Source organism: Cibotium barometz, chromosome 35 (assembly GCF_041138505.1).
Source record: "Cibotium barometz isolate CiBa-2024 chromosome 35, ASM4113850v1, whole genome shotgun sequence".
Lineage (NCBI taxonomy): Eukaryota > Viridiplantae > Streptophyta > Polypodiopsida > Cyatheales > Cibotiaceae > Cibotium > Cibotium barometz.
The window spans coordinates 41189656-41211455 of record NC_141080.1 but is presented as its reverse complement, the minus strand read 5'-3'; the positions used below and the strand labels follow the sequence as shown (position 1 = coordinate 41211455).

Here is a 21800-nt window from a genome sequence, read left to right as displayed (position 1 = left end):
AAGTTCATGTGCGTGTAAACCCTATAAGTCGTATGACCCCTTGGGAATGAGTGGAGCATTTCTAAGATTTAATAAGGTTTTACATGGCAATAGTGAGTGGTATCTCACTCCAGATGAGCCTGGTTGTTGTTAGTATCGGATCCGACATATGTAATGTACATAAACTCGGGTTGAGTTAGGATAGGAGGCTAAGCCGGAGAGCTTAGCGGTAAATCCTACTGTATCTGGTGAGTTTTGACTTAATCGGAGTGTTAAGAAGTAAACTCAAAGTCTGGGGCTGAACTGGAGTGTTCGGAGGCAGACATATCTTTTGTTAAATCGGAGAATTTAGCAACAGATGAGCCATGGTACCCAGGAAAGATGCTCTTCACACTAAAATAGTGCACAATAATTTTAGGGTGATAAAAATCCATCGCAGGAATGTTTTACAACTTTCCATAGATGATAGATGAAGACCATGTACTTTACGGAGTTAAAGTACATAGGTGGTGACGTCGGCGCCACATTTTTTGTAGGAAGTCACCAATGGTGTGGTTAGGTCAGCTGAGACTCCACAAGACCTATGCACTAGTTTTTAAGTTGACCTCTATGATAAGGACGTCCAAAAATTCGTGTTGTAATACCAGAGATTGTACTGCAATGTGCAATGGAGGGGTCAATTTGTGTAGTCACTTCTTAGCAAAGTGACTTAAGCATCTTGTTATAGATGGTTGTATATGGTACTCCCACTCGGGGGAGGTACGCCATTGGGTACGGAGTTACTCACAGACTAGTATGGAGCTACTAGTGTGATGATAGTGGGTACGTAGTTACTCACTACTAATACATAGCTGCTAATAAAATTAAGATCCTCGAGTGAAAGATACTCTAGATCAACATTTTAAATTACCGAACCACAATCCATGGGTATCGAGGTACTCATAAATATGTTGACGTTGCTCAAATCGAGGGACCGATTTGTTCGATGGTATGGAATAAGCAAGGAGAGTGGAGTAACTTAAAAGTTACACATCACTAGTCCTAGTGAGTTGTCAAGGTCATCCGTAGTTTGATGATCCTCTCTACCTATCAGACAACATTCAATTTTGCAAGCCCTGGCATTTAATCCGTAGTGATTATGAGTTTGGTGTGAGATATGGTTATGAAGTTCTTACAAGAGTACTCGTTTATTTGCTTGTCATTGGTTATAGCTTGGTAGAGATTTCCACCTGTGAGATGGGTAGGTAGCTTTGCCGCTATAATGGAAGGCAGCAAATAATGTTCTCATAGTTATACTTCATACCAACACCAAACAGGGATAGGATGAAATTCCTAAGTTCATCATCACGAAGTACTGTGATGTTTGCATTTATATTGAATGTATAATGTAATGAGATATTGGACTTGTGTAATTACCATCAATTATCTAGCAACCTATGGCTTCGCAGAGCAAGCTCAGTCATTATCTGTGGATTGATAATGTGGTTATTAGTAATTTGAAATTTTTCTTGATAGATGGTACAATCCACCCAAATGATTCATAAGTGTGTAACTGCTTATGAATGGTAATAATATGCAACAATGAAGCACTTTGTTACAAGTGTGAAACCACTTATCTGTTTGCAAAGCAGTTTATCAATAGTACCACCATATGTGCGTAGACACTAAACCACATCTTCGTTGCAAGATATTAAACACGGTCTAGATTTGTTCTTGGACCTATGACACTAGCGCGTAGTCCGCTTGAGAGTAGAGTTTTTGAGGACAAAAACCTTTCTTGAGGGAAAGGAGGGATATCCTCAAATATCACATAAACTCGAATAGTTGTGTGAGTCCAAACAATACTTGAAGGGATGTGTCTGGTAATAGCAACAAAGAGTTGTAAGTGATTGGATGTAACTCCAGACACCCGTAGTGGTGCAAGAATCTTTATCAAACATCTCCACATACTATATGATCTGCCCGCAGATATAGTATGGCATAAGAGATAGAAAGTTTGATTGTTATATTTGAAGGGAAATTTTCAAAAGGTACATTTACTCTGAGTTAGAGTGGAGTTTAACCATCCGTAGATTGATGGTAGTTAGAAACTCAACAAGATTCTAGAGCATATGCTTGTGCAAAGATGTTACTCTAAGAGAAAGTATCTCTCAGCTTTGGAACTAATCCTTGTGATGCATGATTAGATTGGCTCTAGTTTATTTCTCCTATGGCCATAGAGCTTTCCAAGGAGAAGTTTTAACATGTTGGTGATGCAACATGGTAGCGTAGTCTACAAATATCTAGTAGCATAGTCTAAGAACTTGCTCTACTAGAGTGCTCTCCAGTACATTAGCTTATGTACTAATGACATGATGCAAAATCAAGGCATGAAATTTGCCTTGGCGTTTTGGTTGAAATACCAAATCACGGCTTGCGTGAGTACTACTAGACATTTGCTTACCAATGACTTCCCCAGTACGTCGGATTGTCCGTAGTGGCGGTCGAGCTCGACCGGACACATGGGAGAAATATGCTAATTACTCCATTGACAATGGGTACTCACTCTACAAGGGTAGAATATGTGTACCAACCATTGGTGACTTTCGGGCCCAAATTCTTAAAGAAAGTCATGATAGTCCAAGTGCGGGTCATCCTGGGATTCAGAAGACCTATGCACTAGTAAAAAGACAGTTTTATTGGCCTAGTTTGTTTAAGGATGTCCAGACTTATGTGCTGAAATGCAGTAAGTGCCAGGTCAATAAACATGAACGTCTTAAGGTTGGAGGACTACTCCATCCGCTGGAGATTCCTCAAGGGAAATGAGAAAGCATTTCCATGGATTTCATTACCGGTTTACCCAAGACGAGGGAATGACTCGGTGTGGGTGGTAGTGGACAGGTTAACGAAACTGGCAAAGTTTATTACCACAGGAAAATTGTAAAAACGCCAGAGTTGGCAAAACTCTTTATTGAACATCTCTACAAGCTATATGGCCTGCCCGCAGATATAGTGTCAGATAGGGATAGGAAGTTCAACATTCATTTTTGGAGGGAACTCTTCAAAAAGTTGGATACTACTCTGAGTATGAGTACGGCAGATCATCCGGAGTCTGATGGTCAAACTGAAAGAGTTAACCAAATTCTAGAGGATATGTTGCGTTCTTATGTTAGTAAGAAGCAATCTAATTGGGAAGAGTACTTGCCCTTATTGGAGTTTGCCTATAACAGCTCCAAACACTCAGCGAGACTGGATTTACACCATTCATGTTAATGTATGGATTCCAGCCGAGATCTCCGATGGCTGGAGGCCTAGAAAAGGAGAAGATTCAATCTGTCAAGGATTTCCTTGAAAATATGAATGATATGCTCACAGCCGCACGTGAGAGCATTCGTAGCGCTCATGATCGCGCTAAAACTTATGCGGATAAAGGACGTAGAAAGGTGACCTTTGCAGAAGGTGACTTTGTATTCCTCAAGGTTCCTGCGCAGTCAGAAACCATGAAAACGGGAAAGTGTAATAAACTTTCTCCGAGATATTGTGGTCCTTTTAAAATCCTTAAGAAGATTGGGGACGTCACATATAAACTTGAGTTACCGGAGAGTTCTCAAGTCCATCCTGTCTTCCATGTCAGTAAACTGAAGAAATCAGTTCACGGGGGTTAGAGAACGCAGTTTCTCCAGAGATTTTGGTGGACTTGATAGAGCCACCAAAGATACCAAATGAACCTGAAAAGATTCTAGAGTATCGTGACAGACAAACCCGACATGAAGTGTCTAGAGTATCATGACAGACAAACCCGACATGAAGTGTACCAGGAGGTACTTGTTAAATGGACAGATAGGGATGAGGAGGTGGCAACCTGGGAACGCCGTAGTGCAATTTCCAAAAGGTTTCACCAGTTTGTTTTTGAGGACGAAAACTCTTCTTAAGGGGGGGGGTAGTGTCACGTAGGCTGTGGTGACCGACGGCAGACCGGATGGCCATGTCCGGGGTTCAGTGGGAGAGGACGCCCATGCGGAGTCATGGGCGGCCAGGCTAGTGTGGACGGCAGGCCACACACTATATAGCCTGGGGGATGAGGGGCAATCCTCATTCTTCCTCTATGGCTGGGTGGTGAGCTAGAGGCCGTCCCCTCTTGTGGTAACGCCCGTAGCGGCGTTACGAGAATGTAACAATCTGGGTTATGCCATCATTTGACATCTTGCCAGACACAATTTTACCAGAAACAGCACTCTGGTTTGTCCTGCACAAAATGTTGTATTTTCTTTTGACACAATATAGTATAGTTGCCCTATAGTTTTACTCCCGCGAAGAAAGCTCCTCAATCAGAGATCGTTTGTCGGTGCCTCCCGTAGAGCTTCCGACAAGGGTGTAGTCACCAACACAAATAGGGAAGAGTAGTTGAAGCTCTTACCCTCGTACCGCTTCCTGTGGTTCTCTTGCTTGCAGCTCAGCCCTTAGCACGAACCAGGCTCTGATACCATGAAAAGATGCAGGGGGGAAGAGAGCTTGAGCTCTTGCAAGCACACACTCACAAAACCCTAATAGAGAACACACAAGGTGAGAGGCTGAAAATCTTCCTCTTCTTCACTCAACACTCAACACACCATATACAAAGATAAGAGTACTCATAATATGAAAGGTACTTAACCAATTCATACGAAGGTTCTCACACAGCCTGTCATCCCACTGGCCGCATATCACCCAAGATCTCACCAACCATGCCAGTGGTGTAAGTGTGGGGCCTATCCCCCAGGCGGGTCATCAGTGTCCACCGCCTCACTAGATGAGCTCGATATCTCAACACCTTTAACCATGTAACAAATAACAAGTTCTTTTTAATGCTTGGTATAACAAAGACTTTTGAGAGAGTGATTGTCCCACCATTTGCAGTAGTGAGAACAATCTTACCAACTCCTTTTACTAGATATGAGGAGTTATTTGCACATGTGATTATTTCTCCTTAACAAGAAGATTCAAGTGAGGAAAATAAATCATGCTAATAAGTAATGTGTTTACTAGCACCACTATCAAAGTACCAGACATGCATACATCATGGACAAAAGGATCATAACTATAGTGCACATCATGTGCATAGTTGATGACTCCTTCTTTTCAGCACGTGGTGCTGATGCATTAGCCTGGCTCTTTCTTCTTCTCCTTCTCTATCCCTTTTTCTACATTCATTGATATAATGGTGTGGCTTTTGATAGTAGCTATATTTACCTTTCTTCTTAGGCTTTTTCTTCTTGGGCTTATCACCCACCTTCTTGGCATCCTTTCCAGAAGATTGGGTAATTCTACCTTTGGCTTATAGTAGCTATTATGAGAAAAGGCTTTGCCTCTACAGAAAATGCGTGATCTTCCACCTACATACTAGTTCGGTTTTGCCAAGATTGCTCTTCTTGCAAGAGATCTGCAACCATCTCATCATAATTTAGGGCAGTGGGATTACCCTTCAACTCATGAGCCGAAGTGTAGATGAAAAACCTTGGTATGAATTTGGTAGAGCTCTGAGAATAGAAGACATCAAACAACTATCCAGATAGGCCTCATCAATACATACCAGCTACTCCTTGAGATCTTTAATCCTTGTGAGGAACTCTGTTGAGATTCAAGCTCGATATGTCAGTGTGAGCCAGCTATGCTATGTGCTGGCAGATTAGGTAGGAACATGTGTGAGACATAAATGACCGCATGTCCAGCTGGTCATAGTGTGTGGACATTAGCTAGGGTTAGTAGAGTGTGGACACAACTCATTGTGTGTTGTGTGGATTATGGATTAGTGCATTATGCTTTGTGTGAGAGTGGACATGGCTTCCCTCTATGGTTAGGGTTTGCAATATACATTAGGGTTTGCTCCTGTGTGTGTGTCTCCTCTCCCTCTACCGATCTTTCAACATGGTATCAGAGCCTTGTGCTGTTTATTAGGGTTTATGAGTGAGTGAGTGAAGAGGGAGAAGAAGAAGCTGTGAAAAGAAGCTGTGAAGCTGTCATTGGAGCTGTGAAGCTTGGAGCACACCAAATATTATCAGATTTGAAAGCTTGGCCTATCGGGTAAGGTCCTCTAAACATCCTTGAGCGGATTGCAGGTGAAACAGGCAAAGGCAAAGCAAAATAGAGCAAATCAAAGCAAAGAAAAATTCTGGTTTTTGAAGCTTTCCATTAAAGCTTGGGAACATTGATGTATGGTGGAAATATGTGTGATTCTGGCAAAGCAAACATGTATCTGACAATGAGGGATGTATTGGCAACTTCTATGCAAGCCCTACTGTGATTTTGGAGCAATTTACATGCATTTAATTGAGTGAAATTACTGGTTTTTTGAGCTCTCACAAAACAGAGAGAAGAAAGTCAAAAATTGATGCATTTGGAGCCTATTTTTGGTGAAAATCAAAGCTTTGGTGGATTGCACATGTACCTATGTGTGTTGGGCACCTATAACTATCATCAATTGACATTATAAACACTCCCAAACACCTCAATTGCAGGCGGCGCAGCCAGACAGTAGGAAACAGGGCAGCTTTTCTGGTTTTTGCCTACGAGGAGATCAAATTCTCATTCGGTGCTTGATATATTCCACAACCTCCTTAGCAATTGGATGCTTTACATCTTGGAGAAGAGGGCTATGTGATTTGTTTGGTCAATGATGCTTAATTGAGCTGGGAATGAGCTGATTAAAACAGGCTGTCCACTGGTTGCAGAGAAACAGAGCATTTTAATCGAGCAATTAATCTTTGGTGTTTTACAATTGGACAAATTCCTCTTACATGGAGTTGATGGACACTATTGCTAAGCCAATGAATGCCTGGTTGCTCAATTTGGTCAAATATTGAAGGAATTAGAGCCAAATCATTACTGGTTTTTCTGGTTTTTCTGGTTTTTCCAAAAACAAAGAAAGGGGTTTTCAAAAATTGATAATTACACATGTCAGATGGAGTTGATACTCAACATTGAGGTTCATTAGGTGTCAATGCAAGTTGCCTATACTTGATTGCACCATTACATTGCGATTTGGAGCCTTGGAAGGCGTGTCAATACATGGTATTCCGCACTGCGTGAGTCAGTTCATCTTAGATGATTACAGGTTGATTTTCTACATCAAATTTGGAGTTTGTTGGCTATCTTGGAGTATTTGTAACATTCATTGGAGTGTGGTTGAGCTGAGGAAGGCTCACTTACAGATTTGAAGTGTGCGGAAGGTGTATGCATTGAGCGAACATGTCTGACAATCCAGTTCAGATTGTTGGTGAGAAGCTGGATAGGAAGAACTTCCAGGCATGGAAGTACAGGATAAAGAGTTTCTTGAAAGGGAAAGGATTCTGGAATCTCATTACAGGTGCTGAGCCAGAGCCTGAGCTACCTCGGCAACCTACACAGACAGCAGCTTATTGCTCATAAGCAGTGGTCAGAGAGAGCATTCAAAGTGCTGCATTATTTGTCTATATGTATATCTGATGCTATGCTCATACACATTCAGGATGCTGAGAATCCCAAAGATGCATGGGACACTTTGGTCAAAATGTTTGATACAGATACGAGTGCTCGCAAGTCTCAATTGCGACAGCAGATACACAATGTGAAAAGGAATAAAAGGAGCATACATGATTATGTGCAAGAAATCAAGAAGTTTGCAGATGCATTGGCCACAATAAATGCCCCCATGCCTGATGATGATTTGGTGGATATTACCTTGCGTGGTCTTGGCAAGGAATACAAATCCTTTGATACATCTATCTCAGTGTGAGGAGTACAGGTCTACCCGACTTCGATGAGTTGGTTTCCCTTTTGTTGGTTGAGGAAATCAAGCTCAGTGATTCATTTCTGGATGCATCTACTAGCCATGATGATGGCAGAAATCAAGCATTTTACTCGCAGAGAGGTTTTAGAGGCAGGGGGAGATTCGCATCACGTGGACGTGGTGGTAATGGTCGTGGATGGCAGGATAGACCTCCACAACAGAATTTTCAGCCTTCTTATGGTGCTCGAGGTGGTCGTGGTTATGCACCTCAGCGAGGTAGAGGTACCCCCCGTGGTCGAGGACGTTGGCAAGGCCAACAAAATTCTATGCAAGATGTGGAATGCCATTATTGTGGCAAATATGGTCATATGGCGAGAGATTGCTTTCGCAAACAGAATGATTTGAGAGGGGGAAGAGCACAGCGTGGTGGTCATTATGGTGGAAACTATGCACAACATGGTGGCAACTATGCATCAAGTAGCAATGATGGAGCTGCAAATCATTTGTTTGCCATGAAGCATGTTGTGGGTTCTATGACAACAAATGCTGAGAATGATGATACATGGTATATGGACTCAGGAGCATCAAATCATATGACATGCCATGGTGAATGGTTTGAGCACATGAAGCCAATGGATGTCAAAGGTTATGTGGAAACAGGTGATGATACCCAGCATGTCATTACACATGTTGGAAGTGTACCATTGGTCATGCATAATGGTCAGACAAAGTCTATGTCAGATGTGTTGTATGTGCCTTCGATCACTAAAAGCTTGGCCCTCAGTTGGTCAAATGGTGGAACAGGGATTACAGGTTAGATTCAACGAGCATGGATGCTTTGTTGAAGACTTCAAACATGGATGTAGAGTGATTGCTAAAGGCAAGAAAGAAGGAAGACTGTTTAAGCTGGATGCTGGAATTCCTGAGCTAAAATCAGCCATGTTCTCAAAGAGCAGGAATGTGGTACAGGATATTGATATGTGGCACAAGAGGATTGGCCATGTCAATATACAGAGATTAAAGAACATGCAAACAAGAGGCATTGTCAATGGTTTGCCTAGGTTCAAATATGATGGACATATGCATGTTTGTGAAGCCTGTCAGTTTGGGAAGCATGCAAGGTTGAGATTTCCTAGAGAAGGAAATATGAGTAACAGGCCACTTGAGATCGTGCACAGTGATGTATGGAGTCCTGCACAAAACCCGTCTATCAAAGGTAGTTTATACTATGTTACATTCATTGATGACTTTAGCAGGATGACATGGATATACTTTCTCAAAGAGAAGAGTGAAGTGTTGGAAAAATTCATGGATTTCAAAGCTTTTGCAGAAAAGCAGTATGGCTGTTGGATTAAATGTCTGAGGACAGATGGAGGTGGTGAATACACCTCAAAAGCTTTTGAGCATTTCTTGAGGAAGCATGGAATAAGAAGACAGTTGACATGCAGGTATACACCTCAGCAGAATGGTGTGGCTGAGAGAAAGAATAGAGTTATATGTGAAGTGGCAAGGGTAATGCTTAATGAAAAGAGCATGCCAGATTACTATTGGGCAGAAGCATGTGCTACTGCAGTATACATATTGAACAAAACACCTACAGCAGCCATTCATGGAAGCACGCCAGAGATGCGGCTCACAGGTTACAAGCCAGACATTGGACATCTTAAAGTTTTTGGATGCATAGCTTATGTTCATGTGCCTGATGAAAGGAGAAGAAAGTTGGATCCTAAGGCAGAGAAATGTATATTTGTTGGATATGCACAGGATCGAAAGGCCTACAAGTGTTATAATCCACAAACTAGACAAGTGGTCATCTCACGTGATGTGGTGTTTGATGAGCTTGCTAGTTGGTATAAAGCAAAAGATGAGGGTGTTATTGAGTCACTTGAGGCTGATGTGCATGTGAACTTGCCACCACAAGCAAGTTCTAGTTCTACTACTATGTCTGGGCCAGCAGAAGCAGAAGCTGAGAGTAGCAGTGTACGTCCATGGTCAGGACGTTTGAGGCATGAGAGCGTGAGCACTGGGAGTAGTGCTATGGACAAAGGAAAGAAGAAAGTCGAAGGGATTGGAATCACTGGCTATGAGTCATCTAGTTCCGAGAGTTTGGATGAAGAGCTTGGCATACCTGTTTTACGCACACCTGGTGCTAGACAGGATAGATATGTGCCACCACATGCTAGAGTCACAGGTGTACAGAGTGACCCGCATGCATTGCGGAGATCCCAGAGAGTCAGATATCCTGTTGACAGATTGACATACAGAGACTTTGCTATGCACTATGCATACATGACATCTATGGTAAAGCATGTGGAACCTACATGCTACACAGAGGCTATTGGAGAGCATGTATGGGAGAAAGCAATGGACATAGAGATGGATGCATTGGTTCATAATGATACATGGGATTTGGTTGCCCTACCAAAGGACAAGAATGTTATTGGATGTAAATGGGTCTACAAAGTGAAGTGCAAATCTGATGGTTCTATTGAAAGACATAAGGCAAGATTGGTAGCAAAGGGTTATGCACAGACCCAAGGTTTGGATTATGATGAGACGTTTAGCCCAGTGGCTAAGATGGGCACAGTGAGAGCAGTCATTGCTATGGCTGCAGCTAATGGCTGGGAAATGCATCAGATGGATGTTAAGAATGCATTTCTGAATGGAGATCTACAAGAGGAAGTATACATGGCACAGCCAGAAGGGTATGTACACCCTAGATATCCCACTCACGTATGCAGGTTGAAAAAGGCATTATATGGTCTAAAGCAAGCACCACGTGCTTGGAGTGATAAGATGAGTAGCTATCTTATCTCTCTTGGTTTCCAGATTTCTACAGCAGACTCTTCACTATATGTGAAGAAGACACAGCATGGGATTGTGTTACTAGTCATCTATGTGGATGACTTGATTATTACAGGTGATCATAGTGCACATGTGATGCATATCAAGAAAGCTTTAAGTGAGAAATTTGACATGAAAGATCTTGGTGAGTTGAGATACTTCCTTGGCATTGAAGTGGTGAAAGATCATGCAGGTACTTGGTTAGTACAACGCCAATATGCCTTGGATATGTTGGCAAAGTATGGCATGACAGGATGTAAACCTATGAGTACACCATTGGAGCAAAATGTGAAATTGCAGGCTGATTATGGCGAGGAATTGGATGATCCTTCCATGTACAGGAAGATGGTTGGTAGTCTCATATATATGACTATCACACGCCCAGATTTGAGTTATGCAGTGGGGCTAGTCAGTCAGTTTATGCAGAGCCCCAGGAAACCACATTTGGATGCCGTGAGACGCATCATGAGATATGTGAAGACCACAGCACATTATGGTCTATTTTATGAGAGTGGTAAAAGCTTGGACATTCATGGCTACACAGATGCTGATTGGGCAGGTAGCGCATATGACAGGAGGTCTACTAGTGGATATGCTTTTACACTTGGAAGTGCTATGGTGAGTTGGAGTAGCAAAAAGCAACCTACAGTTGCTTTATCCAGTACAGAGGCTGAGTACAGGGGTGCAGCCATTGCTACTTGCGAGGCTGTTTGGTTAAAGAGTCTCTTGGCAGATTTATGTGAGCCTCTTGATGGGAAAGTTGTCATACATTGTGACAACATGAGCAGTATACAGTTGGCAAAGAATCCAGTGTTTCATGCGAGGACCAAACACATAGAGGTCCATTATCACTTTGTCAGAGAAAAGGTGCTGGATGGTACAGTTGATCTTCACTATGTGAAGACTGATGAGCAGGTGGCTGATATCTTCACGAAGCCACTTAGCAGGGAGAAGTTTGAGTACTTCCAGACTATGTTGGGAGTACATGGGATGAGCTTGAGGGGGAGTGTTGAGAGTCTTGATATCCCAAGCTCATCTACATCTTCATCGGCAGTACATCATGAGCTTGAGAGGGGCTGTTGAGATTCAAGCTCGATATGTCAGTGTGAGCCAGCTATGCTATGTGCTGGCAGATTAGGTAGGAACATGTGTGAGACATAAATGACCGCGTGTCCAGCTGGTCATAGTGTGTGGACATTAGCTAGGGCTAGTAGAGTGTGGACACAACTCATTGTGTGTTGTGTGGATTATGGATTAGTGCATTATGCTTTGTGTGAGAGTGGACATGGCTTCCCTCTATGGTTAGGGTTTGCAATATACATTAGGGTTTGCTCCTGTGTGTGTGTCTCCTCTCCCTCTACCGATCTTTCAACAAACTCATCCATTAAATCTCCCTTATTCATATTCTCATCGGACCCTTCAGTATTAAGTTGTCTCTCATCCACCCTGAGTACTAATGCTACCAAATGGTCAATAGTGTTGTGTATATGTTAAAAACATACTTGCCCTAGGAATCACTTTTTGTTTTGCATTGCTCCTGTGCTAAGTTTTGCTCCATAAAATTTATTAATAAAAGCCTAGGCATAGTAGAGTCAATAGCAGCTCCTTTGGTTCTTGTCTCTTTAAAATAGTTTTGGTCCATTCAACTAGTGTCCCGTGTTGTAAACAAAACACATCATAAATTTATCAGTCAGCCATGTATCCTATCTTTTTCACTATTTTGTAAATCTATTTCTTTATGGTTTGATAATTTTTTGGATACCTTCTCTAATGTCTTTGATGGTAAAAGGAGCATAAGTTAGTGAAAGAAAATCAAATGTGGGCATCTTTTGTGAGTCATCCTAAGAGTACAATTTCTTTAAATAGTGTTCATACATGTTCTAAAACAAAGCATAACATTCTAATGTAAAGGTTAAAGTAGTTAGAATTGTCCATGTACAATAGAGTATAATAAGTAGTAGTCATAGTTACCTAGAGTATAACTAATTACATTTGCTGAGTTTTTAGTGGGATCTAGGCTATTGCTTGTTACACTGAGGTACCTATGGCTACTACTCATTATACAATAGAGTATAATGGGTAGTAGCTGTAGTTACCTAGAGCATAACTAATTACCTTGCTGCTTAGTTTTTCGTGGGAACAAGGCTACTACTTGTTACAATATTCATTTTGAAGGTTGTAATATTACATTAATATTGTAAATATTAAATTACTTTATAATTTGTTCATCATCTCAACTACAATATAATCCATATATATATATATATATATATAATAAACTCAAAATAATAGTACACTTTAAAAATCAATTTATTTTTTATTAAAATCTTATTAGATTTCTTGTTATACATTAGCGTTATTCTAAATTATCTATAGTAAAATTCATTAGTGTTATTCTACAATAAAAATCATTTTCTAGTATGTGTATAATTTAACTATGAAAATAAGATCACCATAACTTGTCCGAAGTCTATCGCTATGGAATCTACCCAGACCACACATTACAACCATCAAACCCAAAAACATATCAACGACACATGATCCTACAAAAGACAAATTCCTATAACTCTAGTACTCCGATTATAAGTCAACACTAGCAAGAGAGTTTTCCATTGTTCAACATGAAAAGGCATGCCTATATTGTAAGAGGTTCCAATGAAAGTGAAAGAGAGAAGGTGAGCCACCATGATAGCTTAAGCCTTCGCATGTTACACAGCTCCTCCAAGGTACAAAACTTTAATGTCCCCTTTCCACCTAAACTACGACACCAAAAGCTGGAGTAAGTTGTAGAATTACATTAAGAAGTTACCTAAGGTTTTTAGATTGTCATAATATAACATAACGTTTATTCTCTCAAAACAATGTCTATGCAATACTAATCAATAAAAACAACTCTATTGCATATTTTCTATTGATTTTTAAAACATAATATTTTGTGTACCAGTAACCTTTTTCTTTTGTTTTTGAGAGAGAGATTTATTTACACACCTAAACCCATGCACCCACAAATGGGGCATGAATGTGTCCTCTCCTCACCCCTTGGAATGTCGTACGTGCCGATTGCAGCAACAATCAAGGATTGAACGATTGAACGTGAGTCCTCCTACTTGAGAACCACTATGCTATGCAGCAAGTGGCGATGTCAACAACCCCTTTCTCCTTACCATTAGCACGAGTCCATTATGCCATGTGGAAAATTTAGAGTACATCAATCCAACATGATAAGATAAGTGCATGCGATTTTATTTTTATGACTTTCATGGCATTTTTGGGTCCCTTGAAACTTGAATCATGGGAACAAGATGGTTATGTGACATGCAATGCTTGAAAAAAAAAACGTATTTTCAACCAATCAAAATAAGGATAACTCTTAAATCTATCCGGTTTTTGTTTCTACTATATACTGGTTTTATAACTAAAATATATGAAAAATCATTCCGTCAAATAAGGGCATATAGCTATAAAACTAGAAATGTAAAATAATAGTACATTTAAACAATTCAATTTATTTTTTATTAAAATCTTATTAGATTTCTTGTTATACATTAGTGTTATTCTAAATTATTTATAATAAAATTCATTAGTGTTATTCTAAATTATATACAATAAAATTCATTATTGACTTAATATTATTTTTTATTATGTGTAATCTAACAATGAAGATAAGACCACCATAACTTGTCCAAAGTCTTATCACCCACACCACACATTACAACCATCCAAACCCAAAAACGAATCGACCACACGTGATCCTACAAAAGATAACTCTAGTACCCCCATTCTATGTCAATACTAGCAAGAGAGTTTTCCATTGTTCAACATGAAAAGGCATGCCTATGAAGGTGAGCCACCATGATAGCTCAAGCCTTTGCATGTTACACCACATCCTCCAAGGTACAAAAACTTTAATGTCCCTTTCCACCACTTGTCCGAAACTATGACACCAAAAGGTGGAGAAGTTGTAGAATTACAATAAGAGGATGCCTAAGGTTTTCTTTAGATTGTCATAATACAACATAATATTTATTCTCTCAAAACAATGTCTATGCAATACTAATCGATAAAAGCAACTATATTGCATATTTTGCATTAATTTTTAAAACATAATGTTTTGTGTACCAACAGCCCTTTTCTTTTGGATATGGAAAATATGCAACTATATTGCATATTTTCCATTAATTTTTAAAACATAATATTTTGTGTACCAACAGCCCTTTTCTTTTGTTTTTTGAGAGAGATATTTATTTGCACACCTAAACCCATGCATCCATGAATGGAGCCTCTCCTCGCCCCATTCTGAAATAAGGGCTACTTAAAATCTCAACCCAGTTTTTGAAATTCTGGCTGGTACAAATACACTAGAATGCTGTGTTTTTTTTTTTCCGAGCCACTGGTCACATGTACAAGTAGAATGATAAGTGCATGTGGTTTTTCGTTTCGGCGACTTTGATGGCATGGTGTGGGTAGTGTGGGGTCCCTCCCTTGAAATGTGACCCATGGAATGGAATGTAGGAGGAGGAGGGGTCACTTCTTGTGTAAGGTGAAAATATGATGCCATCATCAAGGCCAGCTCTGCTGCTTGAGGCTAGTGGTGTAGGATCTTTAGAGTAGCCAAGGGAGAAAAAGACCTGTTTGAAAAGGGGCCCTTGATTTGCAAGTCACAACAAGAAGAAGAAGTAAGAGAGGAGGTGTCAAGAGGTGGCGTTGAGATAGCTTTATATGTACACACACAAGTGCTGGCGTGTGGACCCCCGCTTCGCAAAAAGTGGTGCGCCACGCGTGCTGCTTTGAGCGGCCGCCAAAGACATGCATCCACAACAAACAAAAGGTTCAAAGCTGCCCATGTGCTTGACGTAGCCTAATAATAGGCTCCATATGGTGTGGTCCTCTCTTCCTTCAAAAACAAGGAATACTCTTCCAAATAAAAAACAAAACAAAACATTGACCACACGGTGGTGTGTCTAAGTGCACTTGCACCTCAAATTTGTATAAGAGAGAGAGTTGTATGAGAGAGAGAGAGAGAGAGAGAGAGAGAGAGAGAGAGAGAGAGAAAAGGGCCCACCAATGCTGCCCAAAAATCCTTTGGCTATACCCTTGATGCCATACATTGATAGCTCTGGAGCATAGCTCCTTTTTGATGGGCGTCACCCCCGTTTTTCAGCACCCTGGCCGTAAACTACTTGCAAAATTTTTCGTTGCCCGTCAAAAACTACACTTAAATACAGAAAAACTTGCTATATTTCACCAAACCCGTCAATTTTGAAGGGCAAGGGTGCCCGTCAAAAATCAAGCCTGCTTTGGAGTAATTTGATAAACTCTAGGCCTTCAAACTCAAACTGGAAATCACCCTCATTATGATTACTTCATCGAGGGCTCACTTTGAGATTTCCTAAAACCACTCTAAAAGCAGCAGCCCCGCTTGGAATTTAAAGTCTAGCCAAAATGGCAACACCATGAATCACTTGAAAATACAATTCACAAAATGAATCTACAACTTATTTATATAATCATCATTTTTTATTTGACACAATTTTTGATAAGGCAATTGATGCAAAAATAAGAAGCATCACAATTGATTAAGGTGAAACCACTTTATGATGCAACAAAGCAGCCCATGGATTCACAAGAAAAGAGGTAAGCAACTACTATTGAGCAAATGTATGGAGATGTGTCATGTTTGAAGTTTTAATAATGCACACTAGTCCTACTAAACAATAACAAATGATTCCAATAATGGAATGCTAGAAGTACAACACCTCAATGATTAATAACACAAGGTGATTATATAAAATAGTAAAACTCTTTATTCCATCTTGGTTTGAGACATTTGACACATCAAATTTGTTTGGTTTGTGATTTTTTTGTATTAAGCATGAATCCAATTTGTGTTATATGCTAGGCTAGTATCTTATTTCTAAAGGTCAAATGAGACCAAAACAAACAATTTTATTGAAACTTTTGAACTTATTCAAGCCTATTCTGGCATGATGAAGTCAACTTACACAAGTTGCTTGAAATTTATTTCGGATTCTCTTCTCCATCGTGTTCAAAGATCATGGAGTTTATCATATACAAGATTCTCCTCCGTCATGATGCTTAAAATCAACTGGCATTAACTTAATTGTTTCACTTGAGACTCCTCAACTTGGCCTAGGTGAATATGTACTTGCTTCTCAAAAAGGATCTTAGCTTTTATTAGCATCTACTCTTTCAAGATTTTTCAAGTCCTTATGTAATCAAATACAAAGCACGCCTTACTTGAAATAACTTGCACCTTTACTTGTAAAAATAATCTAGACCTAGTACCTACTGGAAGATGTTAAGTCCTTTCTTATTTAAACTTTGTGTATTTGTAGTGCCTTGCAACTCCTCCCCATGGCTCTAAAGTAGAATGCATGTACTCTCTGGCCTTGAAATAGATTGGGAGGCCTCCTTGTGACAAAATATAAAGTCATGCCTCATATTGTATTTGATATGCATTGGATATATCCATTCTTTATATTGCTTGGAATCAAAATATGCACTGAAGAGGGATCCTAAGGATTCACATTACGACTGCCTCCGCATTGGCATTACAACTTAATAACACGAAGAATTACGGGTGATGAGGAATGAAAGGTTTATGCAAGTCTGCATGTGTGCATACAAATCGTGGATCAATCTTAAGGTCGGCATATAACCACTGCTGGATGACAATTCTATGTAGGAGCACAGCCTTGCCATGAGATGCTACAGACAGACGTCATGGATCCATAAGGTCATGGACGTGGGTACAGCATTGGCAAGTTCCCGGAATAGTTTCCCCTCTTTCGAGAAAATTGGAATTCCCAAAGGAATAACAGGCTCAATGGCTATTGATTGTGGCCCTTACATTATCAAAGCTCGAGCACATCCAAAGACTGCAAGACACTCCACAACGATGCTTAGACAGGCGAGGATCAACTGGCATCCCACAATACTTTACTCTCCACAACACTAGGGCAAGAAACACGTCTCTAACAATCACTTAATCTGAGAGACTTCTTGTTATGTAGATGCACGACCCACATGGCAACAGTATCCCTCACGTTGATCGAGTGGCTGCAAGAAACTATGCGGCATAGAACAGACAAAACATGTGAAAGGCATGCCATTGGTCAAAAGTTTATCTTACTGCTCAGTAAGGCCAACATTGCCACATTGAAGATGGTGGACGGTTCAGAGTATTAAGCCCTTTCATTAAGGCATCTTTTTATTGAAATAAACCAACACCCAAAAAATGGACCGAGTTCCGGCTCAGAGAGTATTTACAGCGACGACTGCAAATCCGTAATCTTACAAGGTGGTATGCAGCCTTCCGTCCTGGTTGCGAGGAAAGTCTATTTCATGGCTGTAGAAAATGTGATATCGGAAGGAAAGGCTGCACCAAAAAAATGGCAATTCGCATGAATTTCACCACCTCAAATGAAATGTTGGCCTTCAAAGCATGTCTCCCTAATAAATCCACACGCCAATCAATGGATGTGAAGTAAATGTGTCCCCTCTCGCTGAAAAACATCCAAGATACTGTGTTGCATGCCACACACACCTGATAGCACTAAAACTCATCAAGCGGCAACATTCACTTCTTCTGTCGTCCACACTATGTCCTTCAATCCCGTTGAAAAATTCTGATAAAACTGCAAAAACAAGGACCTTATAAGGCCTTATAAACCCTAAAACCCTGGCTTATGTACTATATACAACCCTTTACTCACCTTGTGGTATTCCAATGTGTCACCACCTGCTTTTCGCACTTCTACCAGAAAGAGTGAAGGGGCGACTTCAAATACCTGTTTTAAGAAATGGGGAAGAGTTGCCTTTAGTACTCGGTTAAAAGAGAATGCAGAAATTCAAAACAAAATTCACAACGGCCACCTGAAGCAAAATATACCTCCGTCGCAATGGATAGATGTCCCTTCCTGCCGGTCCCCGCACCTTCCAGCTTCATCTATGAAACCCAAGAAGAAAAACTTACAAATGCCAGTTCGAAGCCATGGGGCCTTGCATCCCAAAAAATCGCTTTTAACTATAGAAATTGCACAAACGTGCACACGGACGGTGGACACTCACGGTGCACAAAAGTTTACCTTGTAGTCACGCTTTTGCACATTGAAGCCAAGGGGCTTTGCCGTTTCTTCCATCTTCGATATGATCTCAGGAGCTGGATGTTTTGATGCAAATCGACTCTCCAACTTCACCTCCTACAGGCATCAGAAAAAAACCGTGTTAACATGAGACCGTTTCTAGGTTGCTGCTGGCTTTCAAGGAGAAAGAGTGGTGATCATGCTTGCATGTACCTCTTTCTTTTCAAACAAGCCTGAGAGATTGAGCCCCTTGTTCAAGGATATAAGCTCAAAAGCATTGAGCAATGTAGGCTTGGTGTTCTTGGGCTCTCTCTGTTCCGTGACAAGATGATCCTGAAGGTGGAAAAATAACAAAATCTTCAGTAAAGCTTCACCTGACCACAACACACTTAGCAGAGCCATTACATCTACAACTTCATACACACCAGTGTTCAAATGCCCACCCATCCCTACCCACTGCACCCACAAATGAGGTCTTCTTGTGTTCACATGCCCATGCATCCCTACCTACTCCTCCGACTAATAAAATATCCAAATACAAACTCGGACCATGCATGAGGAGCTTACATTCGACTCATTATTGAAAACAGCATCCACATCATCAAGCTTGACATCTTGGAAGGACACACGCTTCTCTGGTTTATATCCCTTCTTGAACCACGGATCCTGAAGAATTTGAGGAACATCGATCCGCTGGAATTGGTGCAACAACATGTTCATTAGGATGGCTGATGTAGCCAAAGATGTAGCTTTGCAAAATACAAAATTTCATGAGGTGGATTACATGCTTGGGATTTGGAGTTAGTATCCTCGTGATCAACTTTTTGGCTCCCGGAGAGAACCATGACGGGCATGAGAAGTCTGCTTTGTAGATCTGGAGCCAACAGGCAGAATTAGGTTAAAAATAGTATTTATGTAATCATTTGAGCACAACTCATTTTTCGAATACACAAGAACTGTGGCATTCCCACCCACTATTGCACTCCCATGTGCCTCTTTAGTGCACGCCTTAAGTGTAGTATTAGCCATCATGAGCACAAGTACCTTCTTGTACAAATTCATAAGGTTTGTGTCATTGAATGGCAAATATCCTGCCATAAGAACAAACAAGATGACTCCACATGACCACAGGTCCGCCTTTGCACCATCATACCCCCTATCGATTATAACCTGTTCACAGCAAGCCCAAAACAAACATTGTTTCAACATGGTGAACAGCAAGGTGACGAGAGAAACCACAAATCAATCCTCTCAAGGTGAGGTAATACCTCAGGAGCGACATAGTTAGGAGTACCACAGGTAGTATGAAGGAGCCCATCTTCCTGAAACGGATAAAATTTAGGAATTCTGGGAATTATTCAAGTCCCATTTCTTATAGGATTGGTTGGAAACTCAGTATTTTTGTGTAGTTTGAGCTAACATCTATTTGTTGGTGCACTCTTTGTGCCAATAGATTATATCTTGACACAACTATTTGGCGTATTTGTTTGTAGTTGTATAGATACATACGTGACACTAAACTTAATTGAGATTATACAACACCTTTCATATGAAGAAGATAATGTTAAATACTATCTCCACTTTGAGACATTGAAGTAAAAACATGGGGTTTATTTAATTTGCCAAAAGAATTCTAAATATCATTATAAAAAGGAACCTTAAAAATGAGAGATCTCTAAAGGGTGTGGTGTTAGAAACAACAAAACAAAAAGTAAATCTCAGTGACAGTAACAATATGCTAAGTTTACGATTGATCCACAGATAAAAACCCATCTTAGACACTATATCAAGATTATAAATCATGATATATATGCTCAAATTTGAGGGACATTGAAGTAAAAACATGGGATGATAATGCCAAAGAACACTTGTTACATTCAATGAGATTGTTACATTCAAGTTTACAATTTATCCGAAGACAAAAATCCTTCGTCAAGATAATAATTGAGTACAAATTGTATCTCAAACATAGCGTTTTCTCATGTATTGCTCCAATACATACAAAGTTTCTCTATCATAAGCTGCTTCATTTACTAAAGTGTTGCAAGTATACTCCCGTTTGTTCTTTGCATAAATCCAACCAAGTAACCATGCGCTGATTGTTGTCTCCAAAAAACTTTGAAGCTCCTCTATATTTTGATTCCACATCTTTGGAAAAATCAAGTAGGTTCCGGGCATATTCCACATTACATTGTAGAGGGTATCATCAAAAATTAGTGTGTTATTTCCATCCAGGTCATGAAAAATTCTCCATGCTACATCTAAGTTTTTGTGGTATACAAATCGATATCCAATAAGAAGATCCGTCTTTTGACATGCTGCATGCCCTGCTACGACCTTAAACTTTTGATGGTGCCGAGGAAAGCACAACTCAAGAATGTGTCGAGTCCTTTGTAGTCTATTAGTACTCCAGATCCATACCTCAAACCATTGCATACAAAAATCAAGGAAAGTGAATGCATCTTTGCGAATCAAATGCCAAACACTTGTATTCTCTTCCACAAGATGCATATGTTTGGCCCAGTCTGGACATACATCACCATGTTGCATCTCAATGGTCTTAAGTAAAACACCATTGAGTTCAAGTATCAATACTCTTCTTTGTTTCCTTATTGTATCTGGGGGTGGTGGAACTCTTTTGCCTCTAGGTACATAAGTCACCAATGATTGGTGCCACCTCAATAGTAAGTTTTCTGTACACTTGAAATCAAAGCTATATGCTTCAACATATCCTGTTGAAAACAAAATGTTTGGTTAATGTACATTCAAAATTTTGAATAAATATATTATGTGCCAACAACATAAATTCATCCATGATATGGATGGTCTTAAACCTTCATAGGCAAATGCTCCAATACCTCATTAGTTCAACCAAAAAAATAAAAGAGCGAGTATATTGTCAATGCTAAATATCATCAAATTTATTGAATATGATGTATAAAAAATTTTCACTATTGAGATAATTGAGTTTATCCAAATTAAATTATTATGATATTCATAGCCTTACACCTTGACAAGGCAATATATTCAATAAAAAACAAACACATCTTTATTGCAATCGAATTGCAAATATTGACAAAAGAGATAATCAAATGACAGTAAGTTTGAAGGCATTTGATTTCTTGATACAATAGTGTAAAGATTTGGCT

The 21800-nt window shown here is 40.1% G+C and overlaps 1 protein-coding gene across 1 annotated transcript; it reads right to left on the bottom strand.

Moving 5' to 3' along the window:
- Window positions 1-17740: 17740 nt before the first annotated feature.
- On the bottom strand, window positions 17741-19983 carry LOC147618452 (CBL-interacting protein kinase 23-like). Its single transcript, XM_086774889.1, has 9 exons — window positions 19920-19983; window positions 19696-19821; window positions 19436-19525; window positions 19219-19344; window positions 18865-18984; window positions 18655-18768; window positions 18459-18515; window positions 18283-18357; window positions 17741-18204 (listed from the first exon to the last, which is right to left on the bottom strand). Exons 2-9 carry the CDS (start codon window positions 19747-19749, stop codon window positions 18133-18135), a joined length of 708 nt encoding a protein of 235 aa, XP_086631015.1. The 5' UTR covers window positions 19750-19821; window positions 19920-19983; the 3' UTR covers window positions 17741-18132.
- Between the last annotated feature and the right edge of the window lie 1817 nt (window positions 19984-21800).